The sequence below is a fragment of the Trichosurus vulpecula genome, chromosome 2 (genome assembly GCF_011100635.1).
Source record: "Trichosurus vulpecula isolate mTriVul1 chromosome 2, mTriVul1.pri, whole genome shotgun sequence".
In the NCBI taxonomy this organism is placed as follows: domain Eukaryota; kingdom Metazoa; phylum Chordata; class Mammalia; order Diprotodontia; family Phalangeridae; genus Trichosurus; species Trichosurus vulpecula.
Genome location: NC_050574.1, coordinates 84,143,026 through 84,154,953, shown reverse-complemented (window position 1 = coordinate 84,154,953; position 11,928 = coordinate 84,143,026). Strand labels below are relative to the sequence as shown.

The 11,928-nt window shown below is 38.5% G+C and overlaps 2 protein-coding genes across 2 annotated transcripts; both read right to left on the bottom strand.

Annotated features, from left to right (window-relative positions):
* Positions 1-838: 838 nt before the first annotated feature.
* Positions 839-1,795, bottom strand: LOC118838837 (olfactory receptor 52D1-like). The gene has a single exon (XM_036746207.1). The coding sequence runs from the start codon at positions 1,790-1,792 to the stop codon at positions 839-841; it is 954 nt and encodes a 317-aa protein (XP_036602102.1). The 5' UTR covers positions 1,793-1,795.
* A 1,471-nt stretch (positions 1,796-3,266) lies between these two features.
* LOC118836538 (putative 60S ribosomal protein L39-like 5) lies at positions 3,267-10,087 on the bottom strand. The gene is made up of 3 exons (XM_036743793.1): positions 9,967-10,087; positions 8,501-8,580; positions 3,267-3,299 (listed from the first exon to the last, which is right to left on the bottom strand). Exons 1-3 carry the CDS (start codon positions 10,085-10,087, stop codon positions 3,267-3,269), a joined length of 234 nt encoding a protein of 77 aa, XP_036599688.1.
* Positions 10,088-11,928: the final 1,841 nt, after the last annotated feature.

Sequence of the window (11,928 nt, the reverse complement as noted above, 5' to 3'; positions counted from 1 at the left end):
GTACTTTGGAATGATTCCAAATGATTAAGAATTTATTTTTTTTTCTGTGATAACAAAATTAGACTCTTCATAACTTCCCCCCATTGTTTGTGTTTTTTTTTTCCTTCTGAGGCAGGAAAAAAAATGAACCTAATCCATCTTCCTCATGAAAGTCTTTCAAGTTCTTAAACATGGTTATCCTGTTTCCTCTGAGTCTTTTCTTGTTCAGACTATACATCTTCACTTTCTTCCAGTGATCCTCAGATGGCACACACTCGAGATTTTTCACCATGTGTGTCAAATTCCTATAAATGTTTTCTGGTTTATCAATATTGCTCCCTAACTCTGACAGTCTGGATGTAAACTACCAAGGCAGAGAACGGCATGCCTATTACCTTCTTATTTCTAGAAAGTGTTCCAAGTAATCCAAGCTTATTTTAATTTTTATTTTGTTTTTAATATAACACATATTTTCATATTAAGTTTGTAGTCCACTAAAAACTCCAGATCCTTTTCAGATAAACTCCTGTCCATCTATATTTGCCTCCTCTTATACTTATGAAGTCAATGATAACAGTAGCAGTTCACATTTCTGTAATAATTTTAAGGTTTACAAAATGACTTCTCCACAATATTTCTTATGAAGCATTCAAGGCAGGTAGTAATATGTCCATTCACAAAAGTGGAAAAAGTGGTTAAATGGCTTATTTGGGGTAACATGTCTTAAGTGTCAAAGGTAGGAATCAATCCAATTCTTCTGACTACATGCATTTGCTCTCTCTCACCTTTCTACAGTCCTGAAAGATATCCATTCATTCATTCATCTATCCAGCAATCATTTCCATCATTGGTCAGAAACTCAAACAAAGTCTTTGCCTGGACACATTAGCCTAAACATCCTTCGTTGGATCTCTTTGGTCTTGGCCCCATAGATAATGGGGTTGAGCACAGGTGGCACCAATACATACAGGTTGGCCAGAAAGATATGGACATGCTTGGGGACATGATGACGGCCAAAACGATGAGTAAGGAAAGAGAAGAAAGCAGGTATATAGAAAACAAGGATGACTGCAATGTGGGACCCACATGTTCCTAGAGCCTTGCGTCGTGCGTCACGGGATGGAAGACGGAATACAGCATAGAGAATAATAAAATATGACACTGCAATGAGCAGAGAATCCAGACCCATGGCCAACATGGCCACAGTCAGGCCATAAACAATATTCACTGTGATATCAGCACAGGCCAGTCGGGCAATGCCCATGTGTTCACAGTATGTATGTGCCATGATGTGGTGTCCACAATATGGGAGTCTCCGCAACAGGAAGATGAATGGGGAGACAATAGCCACACTCCTAATTAGCCCAGCAAGGCCAATCTTGACAATGACACCATGATTGAGGATGGTTGTGTATCTTAGTGGATTGCAGATGGCCACATAGCGGTCAAATGCCATAGCCAGGAGGACAGAGGACTCTAGAGCAAATATTGAGTGAACAAAGAACATCTGGGTCAAACAGCCTCCAAAAGTGATCTGGCCAGCATGAAGCCACAGGATTGCCAACATTTTGGGCACTGTAGTAGAGCTGAGGGCTAAGTCTGTGAATGAAAGCAGACAGAGGAAAAGGTACATTGGTGTGTGGAGACTGTGATCAGTAGATATGACCAAGATAAGGATCAAGTTCCCAGCCAGAGCCACCATATACATGGCACAGAAAGGAATAGATATCGACATATAAGCAGCTTCTAACCCTGGAATACCTGTCAAGAATATGGTAGTTGGGAGGGAGTTGCTGTTGTTGGAAATAGACATAGCCAGTAGTTCTTAGTCAGTAGAGGTTGTTGAATATGATATTGTCCCTAAAAATAAAACAAGAGAAACATGTTTAAGTGAAGCTAAGATGGTGGATTAGGGACAACTCAACTGAACTCTCACAACATTCACTTCTAAACTACTTTAAAATAACACCCCAAATAAAATTTTGGAGAAGCAGAGGCAAGCAAAAGTCAGGGTGAGACCTTTTTTTTCTGATCAAAGAAACCTTAGGAGGTCAGCAGGAGAATTTTTTGAAAGCAAGGTGGAGGCCTGTCCAGATCCCACAAATGTAAAGTAGCAACAGCAGCAGTGGCTTTGAAAGTTCTCAGCCCAGAGACAGTAAGGAGGTCAGGTAATTGGTCAGAAAGAGATTACAAAGCTCTTTGCTGGCATTGCATACCGCTGAAACTGATTGGCAACTTTGTTGCCCCTAAGCAGTTCTGGGTCACAGTTCCAGGGTGGAGAGGCCCATTGGAGGTTGGTCTTAACAAAGCAGGGGCCCTGGTCTCGGTTCAAAGGCAAAGAAGTACTTGTGGCTATAGGGAATCAGGGGCCCTTCTTGGATGAAGACTAGAGAATAGAGCTGGAGAGCAATGATCACACTCTCCCTGCATGACGCCACCCCAGCACCACCAAAAACTAGCAGATCCCCCCACCATGAAAACTAGCTCTGGAATAAGCCTGAAATACGGGGCAGTGCCTCCCCACCTCTAGGTGAGCAGATTCCAACTTTAACATAAATTTCAAAGTCAAAAAATAGCCTGGAAAAATGAGCAAACAAGAACAACAACAACAAAAATAATAATTTGACCATAAGAAGCTACTATTGTGGCAAGGAAAAGAAAGACCAAGTCAGAGAAAAAAAAACAATGTAGAAACAGCTAAAAACAAAGCCTTAAAGAAAAATGCTAACTGGACCTGAGCCAAGAAGAATTCCGGGAAGAGGTAAAGACATTGATACGAGTGGTACAGAGAAAACTGGAAAAAAAAGAAATGAGAGTGATGCAAGATAATTATGAAAATAGAAGTAACATCTTGATAAAAGAGGCACCAAAATACTGAAGAAAACAGCACCTAAAAAATAGAATTGACCTAATGGTAAGAGAGGTACAAAAACTTCACTGAAGAAAAGAATGCCTTAAAAAGCAGACCAGGCCAAATAGAAAATGAGTTAAAAATTAACTGAAGAAAACAACTTCTTATAAACAGAACTGGCCAAATGTAAAAAAGAGGTACAAAATCACCCAGAAGAAAATCATTCCTTAAAAATTAGAATTGGGAAAGTGGAAGCTAATGACATTATTAGAAATTAAGAAACAATATATAAAGTCAAAAGACTGAAAAAGTAGAAGAAAATATGAAATATTTCATTGAAAAAAACAACTGACCTGGAAAATAGATGGAGAGATAATTTAAGAATTATTGGATTACATGAAAGCCATGATCAAAGAAAAAGCCTATCCATCATATTTCAAGAAGTTATCAAGGCAAACTTCCCTGATACCTGAAATCCAGAGGGTAAAATCAAAATCAAAGTATAATTTTCTCACTTTAAATAAAATGGTTAATATCACTTCCCTTCTCAGTGGGTAGGTGAATAGGTGGGAGCGAGAGAGAGAATTTGGAACTCAAAATTTAAAAAGAAAAGAATGTTTAAAATAAACAATAAATTAAAAACAAGCAAACACACATCTTCTCATTAGGAAAATAATCATGTTTCAAAAGCTATCTGCATGAGTGCTTCTGGTTTGCTCAGGGAGCAGCTCTTATCTTCCCCTTTCCCACTCAATCTAGACCTGGGACCATCTAACCTCTTTTTCCAAATGTCACTACTAAGTGATCAGTCTTCTGTTGAAAGAGGCTCTACCCAGCTCTCAGACAGAAGGTATCTCCCTCCTCTTTCCTTTCTTGTTTCATTACCAAGGATCATTAAATTTATAATTTACCTGCAAATTACATGTTTGTACACAAAGGTGAAAAGCAGCATAATAAATGTTTATCAACAGACTGACCAATCAATCACCAAGGGTTGATGTGAGTAAAGCATTTTTAAACTCATTTAATTCAAAATGTAACTTACTATTTTTCTCTCCAAATCAACACCTTCTTGTGAATGGAAATGAAATTCTTTCAGAAGAGATGAAGCATCTACATAGATAAATTTAAGGCACAGAATGATGAGGGCAAAGGACATCTCTAGACAAACAGCTCTAGGAAATCTGGGGCAAGAGAGATCACATTCAGCTGAAGGGGTCAGGGAAGCTTTCATGGAGAAGGGGTTACCTGAGCTGAGCTTTCAAGAAGGATGGGGTTTTTCAGCTTTGTGTTGCTATCAATAAAACAATCCAAAAGCATTTATTAAGGGCCTGCTAAGTGCCAGGCACTGTGCTAAGCACTGGGAATACAAAAAGAAGCAAAAAACAGTCCCTGGATTCAAGGAGCTTTACAATAGAATGGGTAACAAGAAGCAAACAAATATATACAAAGTAAGTTATATGCAGGATAAATAAGAAATAATTAAAAAAGGAAAGGCGCTGGAATTAAGGGCGGTTGAGCAGGCTTCCTATGGAAGGGGGGAATTTTAGCTGAAGCTTAAAGGAAGCCACAGAGGTCAGTAGTCTGAGGGGAGGAGTCAAGACATGGAGTATTGTTTGTTCAAAAGCCAGGAGAGCAATGGATCAAAGACTACATGTAGGGAGTAAGGTGTAAGAAGACTAGAAAGGAAAAAGGGAGCTAGCTTAAAAAGGGCTTTGAATGACAAACCAAATGCAGATTCCAAAGGGCCCAGGCCCAGAGGATACCTCCACAAGATTCTGAATTATCAGATCTGCTTTTCACGTATCTTGTCAAATGGTCAAATGTATCTGCCATCTTTCTATATACAGTCATTGGGTACAGTGGGGAAAGTCTTGGTCTTAGAGTCATGGGTCTTAGGTACTATAGGATTTAAATTCAGAATTTACATTTTGTAGATGTGTAAATTTGATCAATAAATCAATCATGAGATCACAGACCTAGAGCTGGAAGTAACATCTAATCCCAACACTCTAATTTTACAGTTGAGGAAACTGAGGTGAATAGAGGTTAAGTGACTTGCCCAGGTTCACACACCTAGTAAATGTCTGAAACAAGATTCAAACTCAGATCTTCCTCATTCCAAGTCCAGTCAGTACTATATCTGCTGCAGGAATAATGTGAAAACCTGAAAACTTTGGCTGGAGGCAGTCACTCAGTGGCCTCTGGACTTCAGTTTCCTTGTCTATAAAATGAGGATCATAATTACATTGGCATTCCTTACTACCCAGAATCCCAACTTCTAGAGAATGCCTTTCCTGGTGCTCCTCAATTCTAGAGGCAGCTAGGTGGGGTCATGACTACAGAGTCCTGGATCTAGAATCAGATAGACTTGAGTTCAAATTCACTCGCAGACACTTACTAGTTGTGTTTTCCTGGGCAAGGTACTCAGCCTCTGTCTCAGTTTCCTTAACTATAAAATGGTGATAATAAAGCACCTACCTTGTAGGGTTGTTGTGAGGCTCAAATTAGACAATATTCATAAAGTACTTTACAAACCTTAAAGCACTATTTATACAAATATTAATGATTTATATATATATATATATATAATATGTGTATATATAGTATATATCTCTCTATAGAGACATGTAATAGTGCCTTTTTCCTCTGTTATTTCCAATCTATTCTGTCTGTAACTTTTTTGCACATAGTTGTTTCCATGTTGTCTCTACCATTGGACTGTCCTTGAGAAAAGAGACTGTCTTTTGCTTTTCTTTGTATCCCTAATGTTTAGGACAGTGCCTGGCACACAGTAGGTGCTTAATAAATGTTTATTAACTGACTAATGACCTAAGATTTATATGAGTAAAGTGCTTTTTAAACTAAGTCCAAAATTTAACTTACTATTTTTCTCTCCAAATCAACACCTTCTTCTGAATTTCCTTATCTCATTTCAGGAGCTGCTCACTCTCCCTCATCCCACATGTTCAAATAGTTGCAAAGGCTTATCTCTATGATCCTTGTAGCATCTCTCAGATCTGTTCCCTTCTCTCCTTTCACTCCTAAACATACTCCTAATATAGACCCTTATCACCTCTTGTCTAGTCTATATTAAGAACCTTCATTTGGTCTCCCTGTCTCTAATCCCCCTCTCTAATCTAATTCTCCATATATCTGCTGATGTAAGACATAGGTGTGGCCATGTCATACCCTTACCCTATTAGCTCTACAATCATATACATAATTCTTTGTTTGTATTTTAAGGTCTTTCACAACCTGGCATTAACTTACCTTTCTAGCCTTATTATACAGTGTGTCCCCAAAGGCTTTAGTGCAATTTTGAACATTAATAACTTAAGAAGGATATTCACATGCTGCACACTTACAAAAACATGAAAACAGACATTTCCAGTGTTAAAATATTAAGATATTTCTTATTAAAACTCAATAAAGTGACCATCTTGTGGTAAACATTTTGATTTTCAACTTTTGTACAAACTTGCATCAGCTGCTGCTGCTCAGTGACTAAAAAGCATTGCATTTGCTATCCTAACCTTAAGATCATCCTAAGAATGAGGTATAATGCATACATGAAACTTTTGATAAAACCCTACAAGAAAATATCTAATGGTGACTGAGGTGGCCATATTAAAAGACCTCCTCTACCAAATTATCAGTCTGAGAAGTCTGAGAAAGTGTCATGAAGAAACTGTTATATTCAAATCGCATAATGCAGGATGCTTTATTTTATTAACATCAAAATAAAAGATTATTCAAAATTCACAAAATTAAATCAGTGTAAACATGTAAATAATTAAACTTTTAAATGATATTTTTGTAAGTTTGTAGAATTTTTATTTCAGAAGTTCTTAAAGCTTAAATATGATTCATGGGACAGCCTGATATTACTGTCATTCAAATACTCTTTGGTTCATCCAAACTGGCCTTCCTACCATTCCTGTCAGATGGCATTCCATCTCCCACCTTTGTGATCACGTATGGTCTCCCTCATGCCTGGGAGGGAGACTACTTATCTCCACTTCTTAAACAACCCTAGTTTTGCTAAGCTCATTTCAAATGCTATCTTCTCTGTGAGTGCTTTCCTGACCTTCTCTAGCTACTAGCATCTTCTATCACCTTGCATTTATTTTGTATATACTTATTGCCTCTTTGAGGGCAGAGGATATTTCTTTTTCATCTTTGTATCCCTTGGAGCCTAGCCCATGGCCTGGCACATAGTAGGTGTTTAATAAATGCTTTTGGTTTATTGATTAAATCTTCAATGTTTATATAAATGTACATAATAGATTTCATAGATTTAAACAAATTTCAGGGTGGGAAGGGACTTCAAACATCATCATTCTGACCTCTGTATAGGAATCCTTTCTTCCACATGCCTAGTGAATTGTCATCTCTGTTACCAACAGTACTTGAAGACTTCTGACTACTTACATAGTCAGCTCATTCTATTTTTTGACAATTTTAATTATTGGAAAGTTATCCACTCTATGGAACCTACATATATAAAACCTACATATACATATATGTGTGTATATATGTATGTATATATATATAAACTATATATGTGTGTATATATGTACATGTGTGTATGTATGTGTGTGTATATGTATGTATATGTGTATAAATATAAAATTTAAGCATTTGTCCTCTAAAAGGAGTTCAGTAGCACGCACTGCTTGTAAAAATGTGTTTTTTTCAATTAAAAATGGATTTATTATACTATGCCTATTTCTTGCTTACATCCTCCTCAGTCACATTGCTGTATATCAGAATTTGCATTTAAATGCAACTTTAAATGACTCCATCTGAGTAGCACACTAGATAGAGTGCCAGACCTGGAGTCATGGAGACCCCTTTACCTGAGTTGAAATCTGGCTTCAGGTACTAGGTGTGTGACCCTGGGAAAGTCACTTAACTTCGTTTGCCTCAGTTTTCTCATTTGTCAAATGAACTGGAGAAGGAAATGGCAAATCGCTCCAGTTATTTTTTTCCAAGAAAACACCAAACGTGGTCCTGGAGACTAAACAACCAAAACAATTGAAAAAAATAACAATGACAACAACTTCCTGACTCCAAGGATGGCTCCTTACACACTATGACCCCTCTTATGGTCTCTATAGTAGGGACTTCATAATAATATTTTAAATTGAATATAACTAGAATGTGTTCTCTTGTGTTGAGCTAAAAGCAGACTCCCCGAGAAGTCTGAGAGGTAATTTCCTCCTTTCACTCCATTCAATACTAATTTTGCCCTTCTTGGTAAGAGAATAAATCTAAGGCTTCTTTCACATGTAATAATTCTTTCTTTAAATATCTGACAACCATTATGATGTTCCCCCTGAGCCTTTTCTTCTCTAGCCTAAAATTCCCAGTTCATTAGCCAATCCTTATAAGGTCTATGGAGCCTATTAATCCTGGACACTTTTCTCTGGCCATCCTTCAACTAAGTGTTTACAATGCCATTATCCAAATTTGCTTCAGGGCAGACAATGAAACTATTGCCTCCCTTCTTTTTAACACTGTGCCTATCAGTGCAATTAAAGACCCAGAGCTGTTCTAGTAGCCCTGGAAAAATATTGGATTGTGTTGAACCTACAATCCATTAGACTCCTGAGACCTTTACACATGAAACGTTGTTTATTTGCATTCACCTTATCTAGTACTTACATGTGCACCACCTGGATTTTCTCCAATCTCTGAATCTCCCAGTCCTAGCTGAGGCTGTGTTCTTGTTTTTTTCCAATGTTAACAGCTTCTTTCTCTTCCAGTTAGTTTTGTTGCTCACCTGTAAGCTGACTACTTGGGACTGTGATCATTTGGTTGTTTGTGTTTGTGTACATATGTGAATATGTTTGTGTATCTGACTGGGTCTCTCTGTGCTTGTGTGCTAATGTTTTGTATGTGTCCATGTGGAATTGCATCTATACCTGTGTGACAGCATGTGTGTGGGTCAGGAATTCTTCAGCTCTACTGATTTCCTTAATTACCCTAAGCCTGGGTTCCTGGCCATCACTCACCACAGGGCAAGCATGTAGCAGGTACCACTCTGTCTTTCTAGTTAGAGAACACTCATCCTTTTACAGACACAACTGGCACTCTGGAAAGAGGTTTCTCACTGCCTTTTTTTTAATAGATTCTGATTCAGAAAGCCCAGAGCCAGGAGGGTCCTGAAATATCAGGACCAAGTTCCCTTAGAGAGAAGAGAACCTAAATGGCTATTTTCTTCCCTCTAAGGCCATTAAGGATCTGGGCCACTAGGGACCAAAAGAAGGGTATCATATTACCTAAGTTGAGACCAGAAACTCCCATCTCTCATTACTAACCCTGAAGAGATTTCTTCATCCTCCCCTTCTCCTTCCTTATCCCAGTGATTAGAACCTATGAAGTTAAACTTTTAGAGATTCAATTTACTCAAAGTAAGGTGTATTTGGAATCAGGAATAACTTCTAGCTCTTTAAAAAATCTTCAAATTTTTGTTAAGCATCTTCCCAACAACTACATTCCACAATGATTTGTCCCTATTCTGAACTTCTGCTCTTACAGGTCACACTGCTAGAAATTCTGAGTTGCAAATGGCCTGAAAGGTCAAGCCCCTATATGAAACCTGAGTCATGATTCTAATATCTCCAACAGTAAATAACTTAACTTCTGTTTAACTGTCTTTACTACCTTCAGTCCATTCTACTTTGATATAGCTCCATTTGTTAGGAAGCTATTATATTAAACTGAAATGTGACTTCCTATCGCTTCCTTTCACTAATCACAGATCACCTTTCTAGGGCCAAGTAAAATAAATCAAATCTCCATTCAATATGGCAGCCCTTCAAGTACTTACATTCAGCTTTCATGTCTTCCTTAAGTCTTCTGCTCCAAGGTGGATCCAAGATGGTAGAAAAAAGGCAGGAACTTGCCTGAACACTCTCAATATTTTTCCAAACAACTCTAAAATCATTCCTCAAAAGGAATTGGAGCAGCAGAACCCATACAAGGATGGGGTAAAATGCTACTGCCCTCCCATTTTGGAAGCTGTTTTCTAAGGTTCAGACATTTAAAAAATATTGTTTAAGACTCTGTTCCTCCCCTTATGTTTCCTTGGACTGGATTCATAAGTTCAGTAATATGTATATATGTGATATATTTTGAGTTGTACCTGATCTTATTGCTACTTTTCATTTGAGTTAATTGAGTGGGACAAATTTTCTTCTGCTTCCTGTCAAGAAAACTCTTAACTCTGAAAGTCTTATGGGAGGACATGATGATGAGATAATAGACAAGGTTCCCTTCAACCATGATGGCTGGATGGGCAAAAAGGGGAGCTGTCCTGTCCAACTTCAAAGGGAACTCTGGGGTTACTTGCAGGCTCTTTCTGACTTAGAAAACTGGATACTTCTCGCCCCTTAGTTCTCCCCGCTTTGTATGTCAGAACATTTGTCTCCAGTTTACCATGGATTTTTTCCAATCACATTCTGGCTCATTATGTTCCTACCCATTGGCTCATTTCTCTCATTGAGTGATTTGTACCTTATTTATTCACTTGTGAATCACTGTATTATATAAAACTTTAATCTGAGTATTATACATTAATTCAAAAGACAACGTTAATACACCGAGGGTATGCATATCTCTCTAGCCTTCATGATTCTTTTCTCATCAGGCTGCTTCTCCATTTTTAGCAAGACTTGGAAATGTAATTCTTCTTCTAGTTGCTCCCACAGGAGGTAGCAAGGTCATGAACCTTGGAGCTTTTCTAACCACAAGGAAACCTCTTGGAAAATCAGTCCCAATTCTGTGGAGTGACTCCAGGAACTCATGGTCACTTCTTTTTTCTAATTCTGCCTCTCTTGAGGAACCATAGGCTTTGAAATCTGACTGTATCTGGCACTAATCTTTCACCTGAGCAAATAACCAACTTTGGCTGCTGCCACTACTCACTGCCTTTGTTTGATGATCTGAAACCATGCTCAACTTCAGTCTGTATATAATATAGGTACAGTTAAAAGACTCCAGGCTGTTCCAATGTGGCTGCACTCAGATATTCATAAATACTATATGATATGTCATGGGGAACTGGTTTCCTTTGTTCATCATTATATCTCTTCCTTTCTTTTTACAAAAGTTCATGGTATCAGGGGGAGGAGGGGTGAGCCAAGATGGTGGAGTAAAGAAGGAACTTGCTCGAACTCTCCCACAAAACCCTCCAAATACCTATAAAATGTTTCTAAACAAGTTATAGACCAGCAGAACCCACAAAATGACAGAGTGAAACAAATTTCTAGCCCAAGACAACCTGGAAGGTCGACAGGAAAGGTCTATTGTACCAGGCTGGGAGAAGAGCACAGACCAACTCTGGCCACACCAGCATGGACAGACAGGCATGGTGGTTTCCACACTTCACAACTGTAATGTTAATGGAATAGGAAGATCTTCCCTATCCATTTATAGGCCTATGAGACCACATGTGTTCAATCACAGCTGTGATACATCCTGAGTCAAATAGAGCCCATTGAGGGAGAAAATTGTTTAAAGTGAAAGCTTACTTATGGGGGGGATTGCTTGTAGGATGGCTCTCACACCTTTTGGTACTAAGCTAATTAGGCATTGAGTCACAAGGGTTGTGATGCCTTCTGCCTCTGAGCCTATTAGCCAAAAATGCATATATATTTTGAGGTTGGTATTTTGCTTTGGAGGTTCACTTATCATAAGGAATTTTTGATTCCCTGGATAGGTCTCTGATTAGCTATTTGTTCAGAGCCCCCACAACTATTCAGATGTATCTGTGCTCCCCTGACCCGGTGGTATACATAGCTGTTTGTAACACTTCGATCAGACAGCTGGAGCCCTGTCTGTTGGTTCTTGTGCTATTTTCTCTGCTTGTATTTTATCCATGTTCAGGGTGCTGACCTTTCCCCTGAACTGGTGAATGTAATTAAAGTAAGATTGTTCACCCCTTTAAGGCTATCTTTCCTTCAGAAGCAGATCAAAGAACCTGTACTAGCAAGCCATCCTGGGTATGCTAGGATGCTTGCTGTTACAACAACCCACAAACCTCAAAGATAACTTAGAAGGTCAGTATGAAAGGTCTATTGGACCTGGGT

Bases quoted from the DNA above. Each gene is read 5' to 3' on its own strand.
- LOC118838837 (XM_036746207.1), bottom strand. From the start codon at position 1,792: ATGTCTATTTCCAACAACAGCAACTCCCTCCCAACTACCATATTCTTG.
- LOC118836538 (XM_036743793.1), bottom strand. From the start codon at position 10,087: ATGTCCTCCCATAAGACTTTCAGAGTTAAGAGTTTTCTTGACAGGAAG. The intron at 8,581-9,966 runs TCACATATATAC...AAAGAAGCTGTT, and splicing joins CAGGTACAACTCAAAATATA to AACATTGGAAAAAAACAAGA. The intron at 3,300-8,500 runs GTAAGTACTAGA...TCTGGATTTCAG, and splicing joins AAAATCCAGGTGGTGCACAT to GTATCAGGGAAGTTTGCCTT.